At 40.2% G+C, this 27341-nt stretch overlaps 1 protein-coding gene and 1 pseudogene across 10 annotated transcripts in view; one reads left to right on the forward strand and one right to left on the reverse strand.

The window, feature by feature from the left end:
* ANKRD44 (ankyrin repeat domain 44) overlaps positions 1 to 27341 on the reverse strand; it is a 322401-nt gene that overhangs the window by 10579 nt on the left and 284481 nt on the right. For all 10 annotated transcript variants that reach the window (XM_054549624.2, XM_054549626.2, XM_054549620.2 and 7 more), the window contains 9 exons: positions 27122 to 27193; positions 16440 to 16641; positions 11874 to 11961; positions 10734 to 10851; positions 8646 to 8862; positions 4803 to 4890; positions 3471 to 3554; positions 1965 to 2110; positions 1395 to 1477 (listed from right to left, as the gene is read on the reverse strand). In XM_054549624.2, coding sequence (XP_054405599.1) covers positions 1395 to 1477; positions 1965 to 2110; positions 3471 to 3554; positions 4803 to 4890; positions 8646 to 8862; positions 10734 to 10851; positions 11874 to 11961; positions 16440 to 16641; positions 27122 to 27193 — 1098 coding nt within the window. The remainder of the gene's footprint in view (positions 1 to 1394; positions 1478 to 1964; positions 2111 to 3470; positions 3555 to 4802; positions 4891 to 8645; positions 8863 to 10733; positions 10852 to 11873; positions 11962 to 16439; positions 16642 to 27121; positions 27194 to 27341) is intronic.
* LOC112132303 (heterogeneous nuclear ribonucleoprotein A3-like) lies at positions 16730 to 19210 on the forward strand (annotated as a pseudogene).

Genomic DNA, 27341 nt, shown 5'->3' on the forward strand with positions numbered 1-27341 from the left:
ATAATTCCACACTTAGGAATTTATCTTAAAGTAATGAGTAAGGATGTTTATAAAAGATTCCTCTGCAATAAGCATTATTTATACAGGTTGAGTATCCCAAATTCGAAAATCTGAAATAAAAAATGCTACAAAATCCAAAACTTTTTGAATATTGATGTAACACTCAGATTTCTGGATTTGGGATAATCAACATGTATAATACAAATATTCCAAAATCCAAAAAATCCTAAATCTGAAACACTTCTAGTCCCAGGAATTTCAGGTAAGAGATACTGGACTTGTACTAGCATATAATTGAAAACAAGCTATTTGTCTAATAATAGGAGATGGGTTGAATAAAAGATGGCCCATTCCTAAGCTGAAATACGACATATCTTCTAAAATACCATAAAACACGATGTTTAAAAGATATTAATATTATACGATTCAGCAACATAACCAAGTTTTGTAAAATCATATATATGATATAAAAGATAAATTATATATATATGTAATTTTATATAATTTATCTTTTTTTTTTTTTTGAGACGGAGTTTCACTCTTGTTGTCCAGGCTGGAGTGCAATGGAGTGATCTCAGCTCACTGCAACCTCTGCCTCCCGGGTTCAAACGATTCTCCTGGCTCAGCCTCCTGCATAGCTGGGATTACAGGCATGCGCCACCATGCCTGGGTAATTTTGTATTTTTAGTAGAGGCAGGGTTTCTCCATTATGGCCAGGCTGGTCTCGAACTCCCGACCTCAGGTGATCCACCTGCCTCGGCCTCCCAAAGTGTTGGGATTATAGGTATGAGCCACCGCTCCCGGCCTAAAATTTATCTTTTATGGAAGAAGGAATCTTGAGCAACATGTGAACACACCACTATTTGAAAAAAAAAAAACACATTTTTTGCATTGAACTATACACCAGAAAAAAGGGGGAAGGGTAGAAATACACATAGATCTATTTATTTGCTTCACAGTAGAGTATTTTTTGGCTGTGTTACTACAATGTCTTCAAATGGAACAAAATGAAAACAAGTAAAACTGCTTATACTTTACAAGCCACCTAACTAAGGTCCTAACTTTTATGTGGTACCAAAATGTGGTACAACAACCAGAGAGACAGATACAAGGCAGCATCAAGACAGACAGACTACAGCAAGAATGCAAGTGGCAAATGCCATGAAAAGCATGTCCTCATCATTCGTGTTGATGAAGATATGCTTCTTCAACACGAATGCGTTGTTGGGTCTGTCCTTTCCTTCTCACCCTTCCACTGTCAGTTGACAAGACCCTGGGAAAATATACATCTTAATTAAGAGCCATGCTACACAGTTCTGAGGTAGAATTTCAGTGTTATTATTACTGTTATTATTATAACATGAAGCAATAATATTTTAAATTCATTTACATACTTTACTACAAGCCAAATGTAAGGGTGTATTCAAGTCCTTATCCTTTACAGTCAGATCAGCCTGGGCACTGTTCACCAAAATATCTGTAGAAAAAGCCCAAAAGAGGGTTACTTAGATGAGATGCTAATTACATGCATTTTGAAGAAGTTACTACAAACACAATAACATATTTAAATTAGTACAGTTCACGTAATCATATTTAATGTATTTAAAGAAAAAAGGGAGTAATTTATTCTCATATCTGTGCTATCCAAATCCAAGGTTAATAGGCACTAATTTTAACTGCTTTTACAGTTCATTATTTCCAGTTAAAATGATTCTGTTGTTATACCTGGTTTCTAAATGTTCAGAATTTCATTGCAGAAGGGTTGGCTCTTTGACAAGGTCCACCAAGAATCAAAAAACAGGGAACTGAAAGACGCTTGAGCAGGTAGAATCAGGTGACCTAAGTAAAACTGCTAATGGCCCTTTTCCACATGTATATACTATGAGAACAACTGATTTCTTGATTTGACATTATTTTGGTTTTTGCATGGGCATAAGGGCAAAGTCCATACAACAAGCACATACCCACAGTGCCTGCCTGCCCATTCTCAGCAGCCATCATCAGTGCTGTTTTCCCTGAATTATCTACTGCGTTCACTGGAGCATTGTGTCTCAGAAGAAGCTGCAAGCACTCCACATGATCAGCAAATGCTGCCGCATGAAGGGGTGTCCTAAAGATTTAAAACAAGTATCACTTTAGTTTCCTTTAAACTTTATTCTCGTTAGTTACTGCCCAAGAAACATGTACATGGTGTTGTCTTAAGGATTTAAAACTTCTCAGTTTATAGACATAGTGATCAGGCCCCCTCCCTCTAAAGGTCATCCAGGGTAGACACTGAAATATCACCTATGGGACTGGAACCCCCTAGATTTGGGGAGGGGGTGTGTGTTGGCCGTGATAATTAAATTAGTGTCTTTACTGACTCCTTAATCTTAAGTTCCAGTGAGTCTACTTTTATCTTTGAGATAGATACTTAAAAAATTAATGCTTAAGTCTGTAGATAATTGGCAGATTAAATGAAAAATTTAAAAACCCATCACATCATCTATTTTGGTTGCTTAATTTCTTTTAGAGGATAATTTGGCATTATTTATCAAAATTTAAAAATATCAACCCTCTAACCAAGAAATCCACTTCTAGGTATTTATCTCTCAGATACACTTGGTCATGTGTACAGACACATATTTTATTTATTTATTTATTTATTTATTTATTTATTTTTGAGATAGAGTCTCACTCTGTCGCCCAGGCTGGAGTACAGTGGCACAATCTCGGCTCACTGCAACCTCTGCCTCATGGGTTCATGCCATTCTCCTGCCTCAGCCTCCCGAGTAGCTGGGACTACAGGCGCCTGCCACCACGCCCGGCTAATTTTTCATATTTTTAGTAGAGACGGGGTTTTACCATGTTAGCTAGGATGGTCTCTATCTCCTGGCCTCATGATCCACCCACCTCGGCCTCCCAAAGTGCTGGGATTACAGGCATGAGCCACTGTACCCTGCCCAGACACATATATGAGAATGTTCACCACACCACACTTTGAAACAACAAAATACTGGAAATGATCTAAATGTTCTTCAATAGAGGGCAGGATGAGCAAATTATAGCATATCCATTCAATGAAACAATGCGTAGCTTTAAAAAGAATATGGTAAATCTGTATGTTTTGGTATGGAAGGATCTCCAAGATATACTAAAAGTAGAGCATTGTTATAGAATGCTACCATGTGCAAAAAGAATATATGGATATATACATATATGTGTATATATGTTTGTAGATATGCATAAAAAATATTTAGGAGAACATAAAATTTGTAAATAACAGTGTATAGTACCTTTCTCTGTGGAAGAGGCTAGGGATTCTAGGCTTAGAGGGGAATTTCTTTTAATTATACATGCTCCGTAATATTAAAAACCATGCTTATCCATTATTCTTTCAATTAAAAACATAGATGACTGGCTACTCTGCAACCGCAAAGCAGAGGCTAAGATTCATCAAGATAAAAGGCATGCCATTTTAGATTACTTACCTGCCTTTGTCGTCTCTACAACTGACGATACTGGAATCTATGGCCCCAAGCAGCAATGATGCACAATTCCCATGATCATTGATTCTAAAATGAAAATGGGTTTTAATGTAACAATCTCACTCTTTTAAATTATATCACCTCCTAACCCATCTTCCTATGTACTGTATATTTGACAATCTGAAGCATTTAAAAAATTGAAAGTAAATATTTGTGGTACATGTTTCAATGGCATACACTTTGTAACCCCTAGCATTACTTCAGAACCCCTATATCCAGGTAGAAGTTTATTGCACTTATACAAGGCACCATGTTAGGCGTTTTGGAGATATCAAAGTGGAACAGACATGCTTCCTTCAGATTTAAAATCTTTCTGACCTTTGGGAGGCTGAGGCAGGTGGATCATGAGGTCAGGAGTTCAAGACCAGCCTGGCCAATATGGTGAAACCCAGTCCCTACTAAAACTACAAAAATTAGCCAGGCGTGGTGGCGCGCACCTGTAGTCCCAGCTGCTTGGGAAGCTGAGGCAGGAGAATTGCTTGAACCCAGGAGGCAGAGGTTGCAGTGAGCCGAGATTGTGCCACTGCACTCCAGCCTAGGCGACAGAGCGAGACTCCGTCTCAAAAAACAAAAAACAATAAACAAAATAAAATCTTTCTGACTCTTTTTTACTTATACTTTATTGATCTACTTTATCCCTCCAATATCTTTCCAATCAAATGACTCAGTTTCATATAAAGGCCAGAGACAATGTAAAGACAAAGAATCCTCAGGTCTTGGGCCCCCAGGCTAACCATGGGAGCCCAGTTGAACACAGACTCCCAGGCTGACTATGGAAGTCTGACTTAAAGTCACTGCATCCTCTGAACTATGGATCACTATTGAGACTGGAGCAAAAATTAAATTTATCAGAAAAGAGCTTACAACATATGAAAGACAAAGAATTTCAATATATGAAAAGTTGTCCCAGTGTGAAATGTCTTTCTAACCATCTGTAGGCATACTGTTGTCAATGCTGACTTATTTTTAGAATTTGGCAGGCAAATGTGGGTTATACCTGAAGAGTTCTTCACATGGGTAATGCACCTCTCACTCTATCCCTTCACGAGATTTCCCGAGGATGGATCTGTGCCACTTTGGAACTGTGGCACTCCACAAAAATCTCCAGGAAAATCATTAATATTATGCTATCAGATCTACTTGTCTTTAGCAGCAAAAGTGGAATATTTCAGTCTTATCTGTAATCTAAAAGATTTTTTTCCCTACAAAGCAACTTTTCTATGTGTAGTTAAAATAATTAAAGCAACACCATTAACTCTTAGCGTTTCTACTTACATTGCACAGTGCAGTGGAGTAAAGGGATTACCGATAAATTTGCGAAAACATTTTTGCTCCAAAAGTACCTCTATACAGTTTTCATTACCTGCAAGAAATAAAAATAATTTAGGGAGTTTCCAAGAAAGAAATTTTGTTCAACTCAATCTGCTTTTTCATTAAGTATTGAGTTTTTGGTTTATGAATTTTCCTGAATTGGCTGAACATTCATTCTCCATGAAATAAAATTAACAAAATGCCAAAATGTTATTAACATATTCACAGGTGTTCTGAGACTTAATGAACAAATAAAACATGAAGGCCATATGGTCTGGTGAAGAGAGACAGAGAAGATGACTCATTTGCAAGCAGAATATATTCTGTTTTACTCTCAGCTCTTGAAAGATAGATGCCTCACACAGGCATACTTCAATCTGTCCACATTTATAAGAGGAAATGTACCTTTCACCCATACAAATACTTCCACTTACAGTTATGCATTCTAGTGGAGAGGCGAAACTGTGATTAGTAGAAAACAGTATTTGAGATAATGCATGTGAAAAGGTTTTGACTACAAAATACTATATGTGTTTTAAATGGCCCCAAGAACAGTTCTTGGCATATCATGGGCATTCAGTAAGCACTATTCAAATAAGTAGATGAATGAATATGTGAAATCATTTTCAACAAAATGGTAGGTAGTTTCCAAATCAACTGAATTCGAGTTAAGTAAGGTCCTAGCTATCAGCTTACTTGTTATGTGATCCGAGGCAATTTACTTGGGATCTCTGAGCCTCAGTTTCTCACATATTCAAAACTGGACTAGGAATACCTGCCCTACCGATGTCACAGGATGGTGAGAACTTTACTCAATAAAGGGCCTCAGTGTGGTTTGTGATGTTCTATACAATTGTAAGACAGATCTTCCTGCCTGGTATTGTCTCCCAGGAAGAAGGGTGACAGTTCCCCAGCCTGACTAAGCATTCCCTCATTACAGACCTGGTTAAAACAAAAAACAAAAAACAACAACAAAGTCTCTGTGGTTCTCAATTATAATGTGGGAAGGCATTGCCATTTTGCTTTGGAACACAGATTGTCCTGAAACCTCTTCTTGGTTGAACTCAGTGCTAAGTTAGTGAAAGTTCCCTTATGATCTACCTCAGAATGATGTAGATGGGACAATTTGAAATATTAAAATACAAATCAAACTTTTCTTGTATCTAAAAAGAGAATAGGCAATATTGCTTTTAGACAGATTAAAAAGCATATGAAGTAATAAATATAAAAAACTGGCAGTGGCTGGGCATGGTGGCTCATGCCTGTAATCCCAGCACTTTGGGAGGTCGAAGAGGGCGAATTACTTGAGGTCAGGAGTTCAAGACCAGCCTGGCCAACATGGTGAAACCCCATCTCTCCTAAAAATACAAAAAAAAAAAAATGTGTGGTGGTGCCTGTCTGTAGTTCCAGCTACTCAGGAGGCTGAGGCAGGAGAATCACTTGAACCCAGGAGGCAAAGGTTGTGGTGAGCCAAAATCACGCCACCAGCCTGGGTGACAGAGTAAGACTCCATACACCCCCAGAAAAAAAAAAAAAAAAAGCCAGCAGCTCCAGGCAAGTTGTATAATTTAGCCTTCCAACTAACTACATGGAACCCTCATTGAAATAGTCCCAGACACCTCAACTCTTCCAAAGGATCTAGCTTAGGGTAGCACCCACACATAGCATTCCTTAAGTGGGGACTATATGAATCCCAATTTAAGAGTCTGTACAGGTAGGACTGGAGATAACTGAGCTCCTTTCAATATTTCAAAGTGCCTAGTAAAAAGGAGTCTGGGAAGATGGGAGCTTGAAACTCAGTTCTGGACAAAGGCTGCACTGAAAGGGTGAACAGCTTAGGAGAAGACTGCTCCTCCTCCCCTGCCTGTACCTGGAGAGGCCTAGGAACACAGACACCTCTCACCCTGAACCCTGAGGAGAGGATCTGGTCTGTGTCAGGTTTGCGGCCCGCCATTATCATCAGCACTCTCACTGCATCCTTCTCCTCTTGTAGGTTCTCCAGTGCCAGAGAGCTCCCATAGCTTGATCCAGATGGGGGTCACCCACTAGTAGGTTAAAAAAAAAATCACAATCCTCCAATGGCAGTAAGGGAACAAAACCAAGTTGAGGAAATAGAAAATTTGGCTCTTACTGAGGCAGAATGAATGAAAAAAAGAGGACTGTAATGAAAACACAGTAAGAGGTCTTAAATTGCTATAATTAGAACACACACACACACAAAAACACCTTTTGTGGAACTATTAATAGTTTCTAAATTAAAATTTTAATTGACTAATTGAAAATGTAAAAAGAAAATTGTAGAAGCAAAGTAAAAAATACATGGGAAAATATCCATATAATCTTAGGGGTAGGAGACCTTTTGAAGAGAGACTGGAAACCTGGAAACCATAAAAAATCTGATAGATTCAAGTACATAAAAGCTCAAAATCTCTAAGTGGAAAAAAACATCCTAAACAAGGAACAAAAATATTCATATTTCTAAGACATTCATATCATTAAACATTCATTCATATCACATTCTTATCACTAAGACAAGGTGCTCCCACAAGAAAAGATAAATAGCTCAATAGGAAAAAAGTGAACAGTGGATGGAAAAAGTAATTTCCAGGAGAAGAAATACAAATAGCCAGGGTACTATTAGATAGGGAAATGCAAATTGAAACAAGAAGATACCTTTTGCCCTTCAAATTGACAAAAATTTAAAAAGGTGTTATTCTGGGTTGGCAAGCATGAGAAAAAACACTAACTTTTATACAAATGTTTGGTGAAATAATAAATTTTGATATCCTTTTTTGCAAAATAATATGGTATAATTTATTAAAATTAAAAAATATACAAACCCTCTTACTCAATAATTTTATTTCTGGAAACTTATCTGACAGAATTTATGGTACCATAATATGGACATACACATTGCTGCATTGTTTGTAATAGGAAAAGAAAAACAATCTGAATGTCAATCCACAGAAACCTGGTTGAATAAATAATAAGTTCTGGTATACATATTGCTATGAAATAATATACAACCATTATAAGATCAATCCATATTGATACATATTGACTTGTAAGAATATCTGCAATACAATTTAAACACCAACAAAAAATTATAGAATGGCTGCTATTTGTTCTATAATTCCAGTTTCAAAAAATATACACATTAATTTATAATTATTTATATTCTCAAAGGAAAAATTATGAAAGATGCACACAAAATTACATTAGAAAGTAGGTTTAGAAATGGAAACAATTTTACTTCAGATATTTCTGTACTTTGGAACTGGTATAATTAGCATGCATTTTTAAATTAAGTGAAATACAAATTTTAAAATCTCCCAAATAATAAGTACAACAAAATAAATAAGGAATATGAAACATAACAAACAAACACCAAAAGATGAACCATGCATCTACTAGTAATCAATTGTGACAGGTTATTAAATTATATATATATATTTGGTTTTAGTTTTATTATTTTAATCCCTTGTGGGATCCTGGTTATATTATATAGATCAGAAACCCTGAATAAAACTGGTCATTTAAGCTTATCAGTTCTGATTATGGTTAAGTGTTAATGATTAACTAAAAGGGGAAAATGGACTTTTACTCAGTTAAGGCATCACAGCAGCTGTGGAGGGGTGAGAACTATTAAAAAAACAAACAAACAAAATACACAAAAAAGATATCTTGGATGCAGAAAGATTAGAAACCATGGTTTGCAGAATTACACAAGGCTCTCACCTCCACTGAGCTCACAGTGGTCTTGGGGTAGGAAGTCTAGTGGAATCAGTCAAATGATAAGCAACTCACCATTGTAACAAGCCCAGTGCAGCGGCGTGTAGCCTTGGTTATCTTTGAAACAACAGTCCTCCTCAGAAAGAGCCATTTGGAGCAGCTCGCTCAGCCACGTGGCGTGGCCACGAGCAGCTGCATAGTGCAAGGGCGTCCTCCCTCTGGAATCTTTACAGAGAATTGACACTTCTTGTTCCAGCAGCATTTGCACACATTCCTCGTGTCCTGTCATAATCTGATGCATTGCAATTAAAAACACAAAACAAACCTCAGAAGACTAAGGAAGCAAAGCAGTTGGCTAAGTGAGGTTGGGCTTAGAGCAAGTGGACATATGCCTGGGTCTTTAAGGAAGGCAGACTCTGTCCTATTTCAAGGGCAGAAGGCAGGACAACCTCAGCAAAATTCATAACAGAAAAATCTGTGAACATCAGCATTTTCCAAATATCTCTTGCCTCTCCTGACAACCGTGAAAGATATCATGATGTGGCCAGGCGTGGTGGCTCACGCCTGTAATCCCAGCACTTTGGGAGGCCGAGGCAGGAGGATCACGAGGTCAGGAGATCGAGACCATCCTGGCTAACATGGTGAAACCCTGTCTCTAAGAAAAAAATACAAAAAATTAGCCGGGCATGGTTGTGGGCACCTGTAGTCCTAGCTACTTGAGAGGCTGAGGCAGGAGAATGGTGTGAACCCAGGAGGCAGAGCTTGCGCTGAGCCGAGATCGCACCACTGCACTCTGGCCTGGGCGACAGAGCAAGACTCCATCTCAAAAAGAAAGAAAGAAAGATATCATGATGCAGCAGTATATATCAGTTTTAGAATCAGGAAGGTCTAAGTGAAATCTTGGCACCCCTGTGACAGGTCAGTTCACCTCTCCATCCCTCACTCTATTCACCTATATATAAGAATAGTAATAACAACTTCACAGGGTGTTGTGAGGACTGAGATAACAGATGCAAAGGCTCTCAGCTTGTTGTACAGCCCACAGGAAGCAACCGAGAAATAAAAACTACGATTGTGACAATGATCACATAGCGTTCCTCTTCTCTTCATTTATCAGTGTGCTTGGTACCAGCCCAAAATAGCAATTTTATGATTTCTGCTTCTGTTTACTTAGTTTATTTGGCATGCTTTAAAAAACAGTTCAGAGGGTGCAAGTGGCTCATGCCTGTAATCCCAGCACTTTGTGAGGCAGAGGCAGGGGGATCACTTGAGCCCAGCAGTTCAAGACCTGCCTGGGCAACATGGCGAAACCCCGTCTCTACAGAAAATACAAAAATTAGCTGGGCATGCTGGCATGCACCTGTGGTCCCAGTTACTGGGAGGAGTTGAGGTGGGAGGATCACTGAGCCTGGGAGGTGGAGGTTGCAGTGAGCTGAGATCATGCCACTACACACTCCAGCCTGGGTGATAAGAGTGAGATAAAAAAAAAAACCAAACACTTCAACAGATGTGTGCAAATAATTGTCCACAGGGTACATATTTTGGCATTATTTGTAAGGACAAACAATTAGAAATAGCATAACTACTTAAAACCAGGTAATCATTGAAATAAACTATGACACTTGAACACAATGAGGCATTAAAAATCATGATGCAGAAAAAAGTGAAATGAAAAAAGATCCTTGATATACTAAGAGAAAAAAGCAGATTCCAAATGATATCTTCAGTATTCTCTTTTTAAAATCTAAAACAAATCTATATATAGAAAAAAGATTGGAGATAATATACACCAAATAGTGGTTATCTCCAGGAGGTATAATTACTGGTGATTGTGATTTTCTTCTCTGGGCTTTTAAAAAAATATTCTGCAAATTTTCTATGATATACATGTATTTGGTAGTCAGAAAGCAGAACCAATTTCACCAGCAGTAGGTGTTCGTGCATTTATGATCACAATCTAACATGAAATCTTAAGAGCAAAACCTCCCATTATTTTGCCTTTGCCAAGGATTTTGTAATTTCTTTTGGACTGAATAAGGTTAATTGGTTATGTTCGGAAACAATTTTTGCTAAACAATTTTTGCTAAAAATTCATAGGAGGAAAAAAAAAGAACAAGCTCATTAAAAAAATTGCTTGACTACAGCTGAGAAACATGTACATACCCCTCTGTGTAAAGCTGTGCATCCTAGGATGTCAACAGTGTCTACGTTGGCTTCCTTTTCAAGTAACAATGAAACAGCATCAATATGTCCATATGCTACTGCAAGCATCAGTGGTGTTCTAGGGAGAGATAAAGCAGGCTTTTAAAAAGGAGATTTTAAAAAATATTCATCACTACCAGTAGGAGGACATTCTCTTTCTCTCTCCCATTCTCTTCCCCTCTCCTTTTGACAATTTCTTAATATTTTCTAAGTGTCCCCAGTTTGCTATACGATATGCAGAACAAGCTATCTGCCTCTGCTCTAATGGCCACATGGAATGTTGTTAGTGGAACGATCCCTAGGGATGAGGCAGGGGAAGCTTCCTTTTCAAAATCTTCATGTTAATCCCATCATTTTCAGACCCATGTAGCATTTACTAGATATCAAGGGCAGGGAGTATGTGTATGCAAAAGCCCCTCTTGCTTCCATCAGAGCAGCTCTACTTTGTAGTATTCTATGTTGGACTTCTGCTAAAGATTTCATTTACACAAAGCTTCTTTCCCTAAAGAAAAGTCTGTCAAGTCTCAGGGAAAGAATGAAGTGTTGTGATGCAAGAGGGAGGTGAGATTCTGACTATCACACTAATTCGCATGCCTGGGGCTAGTCACTGCTGACTTTTGCTCTGCATTTCCTATTTATAAGAGAAGATTAGGTGGGGAATATGCCAACAGAAGGAAATTACTTTGAAAAAACAAAGTTGAGGAAGAAAAGGCATCTGAAGGATTTTAATAATAGAGATAACCTCATGAGGTCTGTCCTATTTATTAATTAGAAAATGGCAATGGTGTAGCAGCTTCAGAAGAAGGTAAAAATGGGCGGAAAGAGGGAACAAAGGAGAGAATATAAATAAGAGCCAGGAAGCATGGCCACAGCCCTTAAAAAGGTGATCCTTTCATCAAGACATGCGCACACCCACCCCTTCATGCTTTTCTTGGGTATATGCACTGTAACTTAAAGCCACCTCATTATATATTGGTCCTGGTCCAAATATATTCCCCCAACTTCTCGGTTCCGCAGTCAGCCTTGTAATGATTTAACAAACCAACCAGGTAGCTGCTGTGATTGAAATGTCAACCCAAGTCCACGTGTGAGCGCACTTACTGTCCTTTGGCATCTTTCACATCGACCGCCTCCGGGTTGTCTGCAATTTCTAGCAACAGCCTTAAACACAGTGTGTGACCATTAATTACTGAAAAAGAAAATAGTGGACAGTGTTTTAACAGAACAACACTACACATATCTCTTCCAAATGACTTTTTTTTTTTTTTTTTTTTTTTTTTTTTTGAGATGGAGTCTCGCTCTGTCGCCAGGCTGGAGTGCAGTGGGGCGATATCGTCTCACTGCAATCTCCACCTCCCAGGTTCAAGCGATTCTCCTGCCTCAGCCTCCTGAGTAGATGGGATTATAGACATGCACCACCACGCCTGGCTACTTTTTTGCATTTTTAGTAGAGACAGGGTCTCATCATCTTGGCCAGGCTGGTCTCGAATTCCTAGCCCCAGGTGATCCGCCAGCCTTGGCCTCCCAAAGTGCTGGGATTACAGGCATGAGCCACCAAGTGACCTTCTGAGACAGAATCTTGCTCTGTCGTCCAGGCTGGAGTGCAATGATATGATCTTGGCTCACTGCAACCTCCGCCTCCCGAGTTCAAGTGATTCTTCTGCCTCCCGAGTAGCTGGGATTATAGGTACGCACCACCACACCCGCTAATTTTTGCATTTTCAGTAGAGACGGGGTTTCACCATGTTGCCTAGGCTGGTCTTGAACTCCTGGGCTCAAGCAATCCGACTGCCTTGGCCTCCCAAAGTGCTGGGATTACAGGCATGAGCCACCGTGCCTGCCCCAAGTGACATTTATTTGGACTTCAAATCAGTGGTTTTCCATTGTTGCCACTGGATCCCCCTCGGCTTCTAGCTCAAGGTAGTTTCAAGGCAGAGTGCCTCTGTGTTAATCTGTCTTCCCCCTTCTTCCTAGCAGAGTGCATTGATCCCCACCTTCCGCTTCTAGCTCCTGTGTTGAGGGTTTTTTCTTACACTGAGGGTCCTTTCTTATCTCCTGTCATGGGACTAATAATCTCTCCCCACTAGTCAGCTCCCCTTTTTGTTCCTCTGAGTCACCCAATTCCATATAATCATCCTGTATCTACCCTGCCTCCAACCCTTTTAAAAAGAAGGAAGAAGGGAGAGAAGGGAGTGGAAGGAGATGAGGGGAGCAGGAGCAGGATGGAGGAGGAAGAAGGGGAGGAAGGAAGTAGAGAAGTGGAGGGGAGAGGGGAGACGGGCAGAAAGGGAGTAGGGAGCTGGGGCTGCCTCTTCTCCCAGGTCGTTTTACATTCTGAGGTAGATATTCAGAAGAGGTATTCCTGCAATAGCGCTGACTGATGGGGGTGGCAGAAAACAAAACCTCACGCCAGCAGGGTGTGCACGCTCCATCCGCTCACTGTTGAGTATGGGTCCCTCAGCTCCGCGGTCCCCGAACCACAGGTGGCGCTTTCTCTGACTTCCCAGGCATCCTCGTGCCTGGCCGAAGTGTGACTGGGCTCCCTGGGAGCCCTTTCCTAGGCCAGGCCGGGCCTCCCCCTGCCTCTCCTCGCCCAGCGGACTGAGTGGGGGCCAATGTGGGCAGGAAATGCGGCCCCCACGCGGGCTGGCCTGGACCGGCTGGGGCGGGAGTATGGGACGCACTCCTGTGCACACCAATACCAGGCTGCTTTAGAAGGCTGTGGTGGTCCCACAGGGGCTGGGAAGCAAACCTGTGTCGATAACCTCGGGGTAAGCTGCTTTCTGCCAGGCTGTTGAACGCAAACCAAAGCCTTATGATAGGCATGACTTCCCACTCAGGGAGTAAGATGAGAGCAACCGTGGTTAAAATTTCAAACGTGAGCTTCTCTCCTCTCTAACAATGAGAAGGCCACAAAGTACATTGCATTTGCCACATTATGGATGTGGAGAGAGAAGGGAATAGACGCCGCTATGTGAGGTTGATAAAGGCTCTCCTAAGAGCTGCATTTTACAGACCTTTTATTTGCTTGCCAGCCACGAGAGAATGCTAATTTAACAATGACACATTTTTTCAGGGACAATACATACATATTAGAATTAGCTTGCATTCATCAACAGCACTCAAATGAACTACAGGAATAATGTGCACATTTTGTAGACCATTGCATTCAGCTAATTCTCAGCAACATTCCATTTATGTATCTCGGGAGGAAATTCTGTGGATTGGAGTACAGGTAATATGTGGTTGCTGCTGCTGTTATGTTTTTTGTTCTTACAATTACACGAAATCTGCTACCATTGGTGAAATAGGCAAGAAGTTTAATGTATGGCTAAAAGGAAATGACTGGCAAAGGACTGACAGCTGAATACTGCAGACGGCAGGTTCATGAACATAGAAAAACAGCATATTTTGACTGGTTTCTCTTTCTGTAGCAATTTAATACTCTAAATAGTCATAATCATAATAGTTCAAGTGACATTTGATATTTGGCTAAACATAAGAAGAAAAAAATTATCTAACATCATATAACTCACCCAATGTGTTAGATAGCAAAACAGTTTCTACAGTTGTGCTTTTTTTTTTTTTGGTACAGTAGCTTTTTGAACTTAGCTAATAGTCCTCAGGTTTTTTTTGTTTTGTTTGTTTGTTTGTTTGTTTTTGAGGCAGAGTCTCGCTCTGTTGCCCAGGCTGGAGTGCAGTGGCGTGATCTCGGCTCACTGCAACCTCTGCCTCCTGGGTTCAAGCGATTCTCCTGCCTCAGCCTCCTGAGTAGCTGCGACTACAGATGCGCACTACCACGCCCAGCTAATTTTTGTATTTTTAGTAGAGATGGGGTTTCACCTTGTTGGCCAGGCTAGTCTCGAATTCCTGACCTCAGGTGATCTGCCCTCCTCGGCCTTCCAAAGTGCTGGGATTACAGGCATGAACCACTGCACCCAGCCCCTCAGGTAAATTTAAGTTCCCCTGAAGTTTGTAGCCAAACTTAAATTCTCATTGGCTTCCTACATGCTACATTTCTTTTTCCCCAAATTACCTTCTAGCAAAAAGATGCTAACATCTTTAGCTCTGCTGCCAAGTTCAGCTTTGTCTCAGACCAGCTCAGCCTCTTCCTATGAGTGACAACCATTTTTCACACGACTCGAAGACTACAACTGTCACTCCAACTATCTGTGCCAAAACTTCTGATGCTCATCCTGGCTCTTGCTCCTCATAGTGCTCTGAGGATTTGAAACTCAAAATATTGGCCTCTCAAAAGAGTTGAAAAAGATTTTGGGTAAGCAGATCCTCAAAGCACACGCTAAAGCTTCTGCACAGTAGACATTTTGTGAACGGTCCAGTGACAGTGTCTTTTTAATGAATGACAGGAGGAAAATCCAAGCTGACTGAGTCTTCTTGACCACTAGGGGGCTTCATTGGACCACAACCCATATAAATGAGTGAAAATGATTGTTCTTCATTGTTTACCTGTTTATAAGGGTGATTTTCCACAATCAAAGTAGGCCCTTTGTAATTGTCAGGAATTATATAATAACGAAAATAAGATGCTTCTCTTAATAATAGCAACTAATCTTTTAAAAAGGAGGACAAAATTTAAATTTTATAATAATAACAAGAATGGCTGGGGAGAAAAAAGACTAAATGTGATGAGAAATAAGAATTTATAATTCAACCACACCAACTATTACTAACCTTATGGCTAACGTTTTTTTTTTCCAGAAACAATCATTTCCAAGTAAGTAGGCAACAATTTGGTTTTTTCAACCTCTGTATTGTTTTTCGTCAGTGACTTGGAAATTTAGGGACATAGATGTAAATAGTTCTACAAGGTCTATCATTCTGGGAAAATTTTCCCAAGTAACAAGAATCATAAAGTCTTTTGAAAAAGTACCTTCACTTATTTGCTTCCTCAATACACTCATTTCACCAAGTAAGACAGTTATTTATCTTTACAAAATGTTATCTACTACCCTAATCAAAGGCTGATATCACTGGATTTCCTGAGCCAAAGATATCTATGCCTTAGCTGAGCTAGAGACTCTTCCATATTACCCTTATGTCTGTGTATATATCTAGAAGTGTCTTGACACAGGTTTTCATGGGCATGGGAGAAAAATCCCAGAAAAGGCAAATGACTTTCTTTTTGATATATACATGTACTTTTAAAGTGTCTTGATTTTTACATCGATGTGTAAAGAAGCTAAGAAACATCATTTAGGCTGGCAGAATGATGTACTGATTGCTGCTTTATGATTCCTTATATGAAATAGCCCTGAATACATTAATATGAATATGAAATAGCAAAAAAACCTGCTATTGGTTTTATGCTTTCAAATACTGTTTGATTTTGACGTATTTTGTTCTATGTAACTTGTTCTGAAGATTGCATTACACCTTGCCCTTTGTTCAGAATGTTTTGTGGTAGCTTTTAGCTAAAAGTTCTGAACTCTCTTTTGAGTTAACAAGGCCAGAGCACCTAGCCAGAGAACACCAATCACCTCCAAGAGGATAGCAGGCCAAAAGCACATTAGAAGTGTGGAAGTACGTCTGATGTGGAAAGAAAATTGATATTTAAAAAACTGGGATGAAAGAAGATGCTGCTTTCCTTCTATGAAAACTTACAAACAAGCCACAAAACTAGGTAATCAGGCCCTTGACAAGACCTACCTGAGGCATGAAGTGGGGTTCTTTTGGTTACATTGTCTTTCACAAATATGGATGCACCCTGATTGATAAGCGCTTCCACACATTCTGTGTGTCCTTTAAAGGCAGCCAGATCCAGAGCAGTGCGGCCTTTCTCATCCCTGATGTCCAGGTCCACCAGCGACTGCAGAAGGACTTCCAAGGCTTGATGGTGCCCATTGTAGGCCTGCAAAGAAGAAACCAATGGCTCCCATGCTTGCTCGCTCACCTCAAATCCCGCCACAGTCCACAGGAGGGACTGGGCTTCCTGGGCCATGGATAGAGACCACACCCAAGAGCACGTCAGAAAAACACTTGGAATAATTATTAAAACACAGGCAAGCTGGAGAGTTAGACTGAAACACTATAATGCACAAACCTCACAGTTCCATATGAGTTTCGTGTTCTTTCTCTTTTGTCACATAATTTGTTCCAAAGGCACTGAATGTATTAATGTATTCTTATATTTATATCTACTGATCTAATCATCTAATATAAACTAATTTATATTAGCTGAATGAATTACCATATTCTTTTACCTGTCAGTTCAGTCCTAAACATATTGGCATAATCAGAATTTTTTTTCCAGGAGTCTTTTCTGATAACAAACCTGGGGGAAAAATTACTAAAAACATTGTGGACTTTGAGATACAACAGAGACATATAGATGTTCTGTTATAGGCCAACTCTTTACTAATTTCTAACTGTGTGACCTTAGGTGAGTTTCTTAATTTCACTTAGAGTTTGTTTCTTCATCTATAAGATGAGAGCAATCAAAGCTGCCTCCTAGGGTTGCTGTGAAGATGAAATTGCATAGGCTTTGCATAATATCTTGCATGTAGCTAGTGCTTCTTTTCTCCTTTATTTCTTCCCTTGATTGTAATGAAAAACATTTCATTATAGAAACAATTATGGAAATACACTCCATGTAGCAGCACTAAGTTCAGACCTTTTATGAGGTCCTAAGCTATGTTAAGATTAAGAGGCTTGTCAGACACGGTGGCTCACGCCTGTAATCCCAGCACTTTGGGAGGCCGAGATGGGTGGATCACTTGAGGTCAGGCATTCGAGACCAGTCTGGCCAAAATAGTGAAACCTTGTCCCCACTAAAAATACAAAAATTAGCTAGGCATGGCGGCGGGTGCCTGTAATCCCAGCTACTCGGGAGGCTGAGGCAGGAGAATTGCTTGAACCCAAGGTGGAGGTTGCAGTGAGCTGATATCACGCCTCTGCATTCCAGCTTGGGTGACAGAGAGAGACTGTCTCCAAAAAAACAACAAAAAAAGAGGCTTTATACCATCAAAAAACAAAACTAAAAGTCTGAAAGATAATTTTTATTGAGTCTGTAAGTTAAAAAATGTATTAGCCACCCCCCACCCCACCTCTCCACACATAGGCAAAGGACACTGAAAATAAGAGAAGGGAGCTAAGGTTATATGGGGTGAAAATGGGGATGGGGGGCATGGTCAAGAGCAGCTGAGAAAACTGTTTATTGGTGGCCTGACTCTGAAACTACAGATGATAGTTTAAGAGAACATTTTGAGAAATGGGGCACATTCACAGGTTTTGTGGTAATCAAAGACCCCCAAACAAAATGTTCCAGGGGCTTTGGTTTTGTGACCTACTCTTGTGTTGAAGAGGTGGATGCTTGACCACATAGGGTTGATGAGCATGTAGAGGAACCAGAGAGCTGTTTCTAGGGAAGATTCTGCAAAGCCTGCTGCCCATCTAACAGTGAAGAAAATTTTTGTTGGTGGTATTAAAGAAGATATAGAGGAATAGAATTTGAGAGACCACTTTAAAAGGCATGGCAAGATTACAACCACAGAAGTTACGGAAGACAGGCAGATTGGAAAAAAAGATTTGCTTTTGTAACTTTTGATGATCATGCTACAGTTGATAAAACTGTCATTCAGAAATACCACAATATTAATGGGCATAACTTGGAAGTGAAAGAGGCCCATTCTATACAAGAGATGTGGTCTGCTGGATTGCAGAAAGGTCGTGGAGGTGGATCTGGCAATTTTATGGGTGGCAGAGGAAACTTTGGAGGTAGAGGAAGTAATTTTGGCTGTGGTAGAAACTTTGGTGGAAGAAGAGGCTATGGTGGTGAAGGTGGTAGCAGCAGAGGTAGTTATGGAGGAGGTGATGGTGGGTGTAATGGATTTGGAGGTGATGGTGGCACCTGTGATGGTGGTCCTGGTTCTAGTGGTAGAGGGGGCTATGGTGGTGGTGGACCAGGATATAGAAACCAAGGGGGTAGATATGGTGGTGGGGGATATGGTGGTTATGATGAAGGAGGAAACTTTGGTGGTGGTACCTGTGGTGGTGGTGGGAACAATAATGATTCTGGAAATTACAGTGGGCGACAGCAATCAAATTTTGGATCCATGAAAGGGGGTAGTTTTGGTGGAAGAAGCTCAGGCAGTCCCCACGGTGGTAGTTATGGATCTGGTGGTGGAAGTGGTGAATATGGTAGCAGAAGTTTCTAAAAACAGCAGAAAAGGGCTACTGTTCTTAGTAGGAGACAGCAAGGAGTTGTCAGGAGAGCTGCAGGTTACTTTGAGACAATCGTCCTAAATGCATTAGAGGAATGGTAAAAATCTGCCATTTTTTTGGTAATGGTAAAAATCATCCATAGTCAGAAAAGTTACTGCAGCTTAAGCAGGAAACCCTTCTTGTGCAGGACTGTCACAGCCACTGTTTGCAAAAAGTCCAGCTATTAATTAATGCAATGTAATGCCATTTAGATGTACATTCCTGAGGTATTTTATCTGTTGTAGCTTTATCTTTTTCTTTTTCTTTTCATTACATCAGGTATATCGTCCTGTAAATTGGGGTAGTGGTAAGAGGATTAAAAAATTAAGGCATTTTTAACTTTCAATATTTGTGTAGTTCCATTTTTCTACATTTTAATACAGAAACTTTAACAAAATGCAGTTTTGAAGGTGTTTCCTTGTGAGTTAACAATAAAGAAGATCACTGTTAATTACTATTTTGTATGAATTTTATTAAAGTTAACTGTAAAGAAACAACTGCTGACTTACAGTTTATAGGGAATCTATTCTCCCCATTTCCAAACCATGATCTGAATGGGCACTGACAAGTGGAGAAAATAGATATTTGTATGTTTGCAATGTGTGTTTTAGATAAATAGGACGGGGTATTTAAATTAGCATAGTTGTGAATTTAATAGCATTAAGATCACCTTCAAATGAAAAACAAAAACTCAGAATTCACAAAAAAAAAGAAAAGAAAAGCCTGATTCCAGTGTCTTCAGTAACCAAGTCTCCTCTTATGTCACTCGCGCTTCTTATTTTTTTTACTGCAGCTATTACTTAAGACACAATTTGTTTGAAAAAAGGCTCAGCACAGACAAAAGACTAATTTCCTTAATATATAAAGAACTCTTGGAAATCATTTTAAAAACTAGGAAAATATGCAAAAGGCATGAAAAGGCAACTCACAGAAAAAGAAATATAAAAGGTCAATAAATATGTGAATATGTGAGGAAATAAGTAAATTTTTAAAATATGATTTTTCACCTACCAGATTGGCAATGATTAAAGTTTGGTCATGCCCAGTATTAGATAAGACACTGAAAAAAGCAATCATACACTCTGTTGGTGAGAGTATAGATTGGTGTGACATTTGTGGAGGGTGGTTTAACAAAATCTATCAAACTTTTTAAAAAGAGAAACGAAGTTGCAAACAGTACTTAAAGCATGACCTCATTTATATACAAAGCAAATATATCTCATATATATAGGCTTCTATATTCATGGAAGATTTGTAGAAAGATACAAAAGAAGCTATCAATAGTACTTATCTCTAGAACTAGGAAGTAGAGTAATAAATGCATGGACTTATTTTACCTTATCTTTTAAAATATGGTTTGAATGTTTCTTCCTGAGTGTGTGTTAACAATGACAATAATAAAAACTACATTGAAAAGGAGACATAGGAATTAGGAGTACAGATACATTAAACATTTTTTTCTCATCACATTATTTTTGTGAATGATTTTGATTATGTTACATATTAAACCTATATATCATTTATAACAGGTAGTATAACAACACATGCTGATGAATCCCAAAAGTATATCCCAGTCCCACTTCTCCCTTGACTTCTCAACTTGTATGTCCAGCTGCTTATTGATGTTCCCACTTGAATGTGTAATAGGCATCTCAAACCAAAATCTCCCTCCCAAAACTTGCTACATCTGCAGCCTTTACCATCTCAGTAAATGGCAACTTTATTCTTCTAGTTGTTCAGGCCCCAAACCTTACAGTTGTCTTTGTCTTCCCTCCTGTTAAACCCAGAGCTATTGTCCTGAACAAGGAAGGGCTCTGGGATAATAGGGCCAGTGGGTGTTGAAAAATAGCTCTTCCCCTCCTTGCTGCCCTAGTACAGGGAAGTGTCTGCTGAAAGCAAGGGACACATTTGCTAACTCACATGGAGGTGTCATTAGGGTCTCAGGTATCTGGCAGGAATCTGGCCTAATTCTCACAAAGTGCTGTGTCAATGCCACTTTCAGGGCTCATCATTTCTATTCTTTCTTTAAAATACATCCAGAATCTGTCTACTTCTCACCGCATCACCAACCTGTTTTGCCAGGATTACCGCAAAAGCTTCCCTTCCTATCCTTGTCCCACTGCGATCTGTTATTAATGCAACCATTGGGTGAAATCTTTTAAACTCGAGTTGGGTCACATCATTCCTTGCTTAAAACTAGCCTATGACATCTTCCCTCACTGATACCAACATCCAAAACTTTCCATGACCAATCAGGCCCCCAGAATCTGGCCTCCCTCTACCCTCAGCTTCAGCATGTCCCCTCACTCACTCTGTTCCAGCTGCACCAGCCTCCCTCTATAGTTAAATAGCTGCATGTCCCCCTCTGGGTCACTACATCTGTACTTTCTGCTCCCTCTGTCTGGAAAACTCTCCTAGTAATTCTGCTCAAATATCACCTTATCAGGGGGGCTTCCCAGAGCAGCCCATGTAAAATATAAAATAGGCTCTGCCCTCCACCTCACACACACTCCCAGATACTCTCCACCCCACTAATCCTGCTTTCTTCTGCTTCATAGCACAAAACCGATATCAATGGATATCTGTTATGTATCTATTGATTTGCTTATTGTTTGTGACTGAAGGGACTTAATGTGGGTTGTTCCTGCTGTATTCTAGAATCATGCCTGGCACACAGTAGACACTCAACACTTATTTGATGAATAAATGAATGAATATAATGACTACTATATTTATTACCATTTTTGGTAGAAACATATTTTTTAAACAGCAATTATTTTTTGAGGGTTTTTTATGTGCTGGGCAGTATTTCAAACACTTTAGCATAAATCCCAAACATCTTTTCTTATAGATGAAAAAACCAAAACAAGCAATGTTAATTAACTTGTCCAAGATCACTTAGTTAGTAAGTGACAAAATCAGGATTCTGAACCCAGAATCTGTCACTACTAAATCTCACGCTTTTAGGCACCATCTTACAATTTTCCCCAGTAATTCCATTTAGTTGACTTCCAAACAAAATTCTCTTGTCTCTAAGTGGAATAGAGACAAAATAATGGTGACAGAATTGAATAACAAATATTGAATCAGAAACCTAAACCCTTTCTATAGAAGGCTCAACACAGAAATGCAGTGGCTTGAGCGGAGCTATGAAGCAAGAAGGTACACTTCCGGGACTGACCTTTAGACTCTTGCTCTTCTACTACACACACTGCCTGGCTTGAGACAGGAGAATGCATTTCTAAAATAAATTGCTAATAGATATGTCTAACTTTCTGATCTGTGCTTGTTATGCAAACCATAGCTGCACAGGACAGTAAGCCTCTATTCTAACCTAAACTCTGAAGCAATAGCTAACTTTTATGGAGCACTTGCTGTATGTCAGGCAGTATTGGGCATGCATTGCCTCACTGAATTCTCACAACAACCTATGCTCTGCTCCTGTTATTCCCATTTTGCCCAGGATGACACAGAAGGGCAGAGATGATACCCAGCTCTCCCATGGTTACACAGCCTAGTGTGGAGGAGCTGGGTTTCAAAGGTGGACCAGGCTGACTCCCAGAGCCCAAGCTGTGAAGCTTTTCACTAGTGAATATGCAAAGGGCGCAACATGATCATAAGGTATATGTTCCCATAACCTTTTATTATAGGAAATTCCAAACATAAACAAATAATAGAGGATGGTATGATGAATTGCCGTATACCTTTCACGCAGTTTGGGTCATGAACAGCTCAGGGAATAGGCGATTTCTTTTTTTTTCTTTCTTTTTTTTTTTTTTTTTTGAGCTGGAGTCTCATTCCGTCACCCAGGCTGGAGTGCAGTGGCGCCATCTTGGCTCACTGCAGCCTCCGCCTCCCAGGTTCAAGTAATTCTCCTGCCTCAGCCTCCCCAGTAGATGAGATTACAGGTGCACGCCACCATGCCCAGCTAATTTTTGTATTTTTATTTTTATTTTGTATTTTTAGTAGAGATGGGGTTTCACCATGTTGGCCAGGCTGCTCTCAAACTCCTGGACTCAAGCGATTCACCTGCCTTGCCCTCCCAAAGTGCTGAGATTACAGGCGTGAGCCACCACATCCGGCCACACAAGTGATTTTAAGCCAACTCAGGAGCACTTCGTGTAAAACTTGAGATAAGAGGAGCGCCTACATCAGTGTGTGTACATCAGGCTACGACACTTGACTCCAGGCTTAGTCTGTTGCTTAAACTTGGACTTAACTTGCTTAAGTTAAAGAGACCTAATACTAAAATCAAATGGAGTGAACCATGCTGGCAATTAGGAAAGCTTTAAAATTTCAACCCATACTTTCTTCTATACCAGGCACTTGAAAACCCTCTTAAAGACAGAATGGTTGAGAGGCTAGATTTATCTATAGCAGGGATGTCCAATCTTTTGGCTTCCCTGGGCCACATTGGAAGAATTGTTTTGGGCAACACATAAAATACACTAACACTAATGATAGCCGATGAGTTTAAATAAAAAAAATTGCAAAAGGAATCTCATCATGTTTTATGAAAGTTTACAAATTTGTGTTGGGCCACAATCAAAGCCGTCCTGGGCACATGCAACCCTTCAGCCAGGGGTTGGACAAGCGTAATCTATAAAATTCGCTTTGTTTCTTTATCTAGTTTGTAGCTCCTGAATTTTACTATGCATAAAGTAAAGCCTTCACTAGAAGTATTAAACATTTTAAATTGTTTTAAGCAACACCTTTAAAAAGCCTTATTAGGTAACAATTATTTCTTAAACGTGATTAATTTCTCCAGACCTTTTAAGATAGGAACTAAGGACAATGAGGGGAAAGAATTGGGATCTCAATAGAATCCATGAGAACAATGGATCCGTCTGGAAATCTTGACAGCTAGAGCCTTTCATTTGCATAACATTGTTTCTTAATTTAATCTTTTCAAGAGGATGTAATGCTTATGGAATTCACTGGGCCAATAACCCTGGAGATTTGAATCATTCAGCCAGGAAATAGTAACTCAAGGCCGGTCAGGTTTCTTGTAACAGTCAAGGTTTAGGGGCATCTGGTTCCATTACACTGCTAGAGTGCTTCCACCTAAGAAATTATGTGCCTTGGGTTTTATCAAGTTAATTGTTACTGAGGCCCCTAGAAAGGGTGATGGGCATACCTGTGGGGTCCTTAAAGCAAATAATTTGTACTTAGAGAGAAAGAATAAAATGACTTTAGAAGGAATCCACCGTAATCACCCTGGTCAAAGTCACGGTCATCATGTCTTGCCTGGTTTGCTTTGCTTCTGCTTTCGTTCCCTTGCAATTTTGACTCAATATAGAAACTAAAGTGATCCTTTTAAAACAAAAGTCACATCATATCAATCTGTTTCCTCAAGACCCTCCTAATAGTTTCCTATTTTGTTCAGAGTAAAAGTCCCTGTGAGATCTGTGGGTGCCCCCCAAACTCCTGGCTCCCTCCACAACATGTGAGGCATCGCCCCCAGCTACTCTCTCCTCACCACTCTGCTCCAGCCACAGTGGCCCCTTTCCTATTCTGTGGACATGCCAAGCATGCGTTCCCCCAGGGACTTTGCACTTCTGCCCAAAACACTCCTCCATCAGATATCAACATGCATAGCTCTTAAGGTCTCTGTACAAATATGAGATTCTATGCTACACCCAGGCCAGGTGCAGCAGCTCATATCTGCAATCCCAGCTACTCAGGAGGTTAAGACAGGAGGATCACTTGAGCCCTGGAGTTTGAGACCAGCCTGGCCAATATAGTGAGACCCCACCTCTTAAATAAATAAATAAGCACCCTGTTTGCCACCTCAATACTTTCTATCTCCCTGATCCCATTTCATTTTCTCTGTAGTACCTGCAGCACTTATTGCCATCTGTCATGTGAGATATTTCCTCATCTGTTTGTCTCTCCTAGACTGGATACTCTGCAAGGGCAAAGGTGGAGTTTTGTTCACTGCAATATCTCCAGCTACTCAAACAGTGTTTGGCACTATTCACAGTCAGTGTATGTTAGATGAAAGGATGATGTTAATAATGATGTTATATGATGTTAGTAATGATGACGATGAAGCTAGCTCATGGCACATATGTGTGCCAGGCACTGTTCTAATTGTGTTACATCCATTAACTCATGCCATCTCCACAATGGCCCTATGTTGAGGTACTGCTATTCTCATATCATGGGTAGGGACACTGAGACATAAGAGGTGAGGTATTTGGGTTAAGATCACATAATAAAAAATTCAATAAATTAACAAGTTGGAAAGGGTCTTTGAGATGCTTAACTAACAGATTTCCTTTAACTTACAGGTGGGGAAACCATGTCCAGGAGAGTTGCTAATGAAAAGAATGGTAGCTAGGACCTCCACTTGATGTATCTTTCCTGGGCCTCTGTCAGCTGCAGAACTACCAAAGCTCACCTCTTTTAAATGATATCACCACCCTATCTTTACACAGCCAGCAACCCATAGAGTTTAGCAGAGTACACAATAAGCACTCAACAAATACACTGTGGAAAAAAAAAAAGAGGAAGAACGAGAGATGATAGAGTCTTTGGAAGCCAAGAAACTCTTCTCAGATTAGTAGCAGGCTTGGCAATACAGTCAAACCCACTTTCTTGGGGCCTGAGAATTGTATCTGAGATAACCCTCCACATAAGACTCTCTAGGGGCAGTTAGTGCTATGTTTGTGACTGCTCAGCTTTGGGGTAACTTCCCCAGGCACAGCAGATGGTTGGGCAGGGATTCTAGCAAGCAACCTGTACTAAGGGCCAACTGGCATGAAGCTTTATATGTATAAATATCCCACTATTCATCCACATTTTCCACAATAAGTCTATCTCTGGGAACACAGACTGATGCACACTTTACCCTGATTTCACTGGACTCAAAATGCATGTGTGTATGAGTGTGTAGTGGGTGTGTTGGTGGGTGTCAGAGGACGTGTGAGTGGGTGTCAGCAGGTGTGCTGTGAGTATGTGGGGAGACAGGCAGTGAAGGGAAGGCTCCACACATATGGTCAGTTCTGGATACTCCCAATCCTTGTGTGATAGCCTTGTCTCCGCTCTCTTGCCTGAACACTTCTGCACATCAATTAATAAAACACTCCTCTCTTCTCTCCAAAATCTCTATGTCAATTTTTCATCAGAATGACACTGAAGAAATCTTTATGTACATATAGTATTAAATGAAATGTCATAAACACAGTTAAACAAAGAAACCCAGCCCCTTCCCATTCTTCCTGGCATCCTGCCCCTGGGTTTTACTAAGCAAAGAAGCAACCAAACACCATCTTTGTGGCCTTGAACCAAGTGCTCACAATTCAGCAGCACCAAGGGCATGTGAGCGCCTCAGGCAGGTGAGCTGGCTGTTGCTGGGTGTGGCTGCCAGTCAGCAGGGTTCCTAGGGAGCAGCTGCTGATGGCCAACTCTTAGTAGGTCACAATCTGAGACAGAGTGGTGGGTGCACTTCCCACCTTGGTCACTCCCATGAAGAGTTTGGGGATCATCACTCTGAACTGTTGCATTTGCCTTCAATTACTGGGATGTGGAGAGGAAGCGTTACTGGTGATAAAATAACTCTTCTTCCCTCACCTCCCAGATCTCACCCAGTACAAGAATCAGAGCCTCAGATTTAGTTGGAGACCCTGATTTCAAGTCCAGGCAGAAGGTCGCAGCTGCAGCTCTGCACGTGCTCATCTTGCTCTCATCAGTTTGTGCTCAAACATCCTGCCAGTTTTTAACTGTGGTATTCAATTAGCCATAGGTTTTCCACTTGTATACTGTTATCTCTAATCAAATCTCTTAAACTGAAATGTATCCTTTGAATTTTAAAGACTGTTAAACTTTACAACAAGAATAAAGGGTAAGGGCTTTGGGTGCGTTATCTCTTTTTGTTTGCCCTCATTTCGCAGATGAGGAAACTGAGGCTCAAGACAGGGTAAGTCATGTGTCTAAGATCACCAGCAGATGAAGCTGGGATTGGAAGGCGAGGCAGTCTGTCTCCACAGCCTGTGCCTTTAACCACGGACTACTTTCATTACCACTTATCACTGTGTTACTACACTTACATTTTAAGAGCAGTCTAGTTTTAGGAATGCTTAGGTTCTTTTTGTAACAGGTGAAGCTGCTCATGGCATCTCACTTACAGCTAAGTGGAGTGGACTCTTAGTAGCACCAGAATCTGATTCTTCAAATCCACTGTTTGTTCTTTCCAACAGCTGTGGAGACAAAAAGCAAACAATAGTACATGAGTCCAAATTTTGCAAAATGTTGATGTAAATGAGAAAAGAGGCTTCAGAAACTTGAGAAGTTATGCAATTTATCAGTAATATAAAAATCTGATACAACATATCTAAAACAAATATG

The sequence above is a fragment of the Pongo abelii genome, chromosome 11, assembly GCF_028885655.2.
Source record: "Pongo abelii isolate AG06213 chromosome 11, NHGRI_mPonAbe1-v2.0_pri, whole genome shotgun sequence".
NCBI classification, from domain to species: domain Eukaryota; kingdom Metazoa; phylum Chordata; class Mammalia; order Primates; family Hominidae; genus Pongo; species Pongo abelii.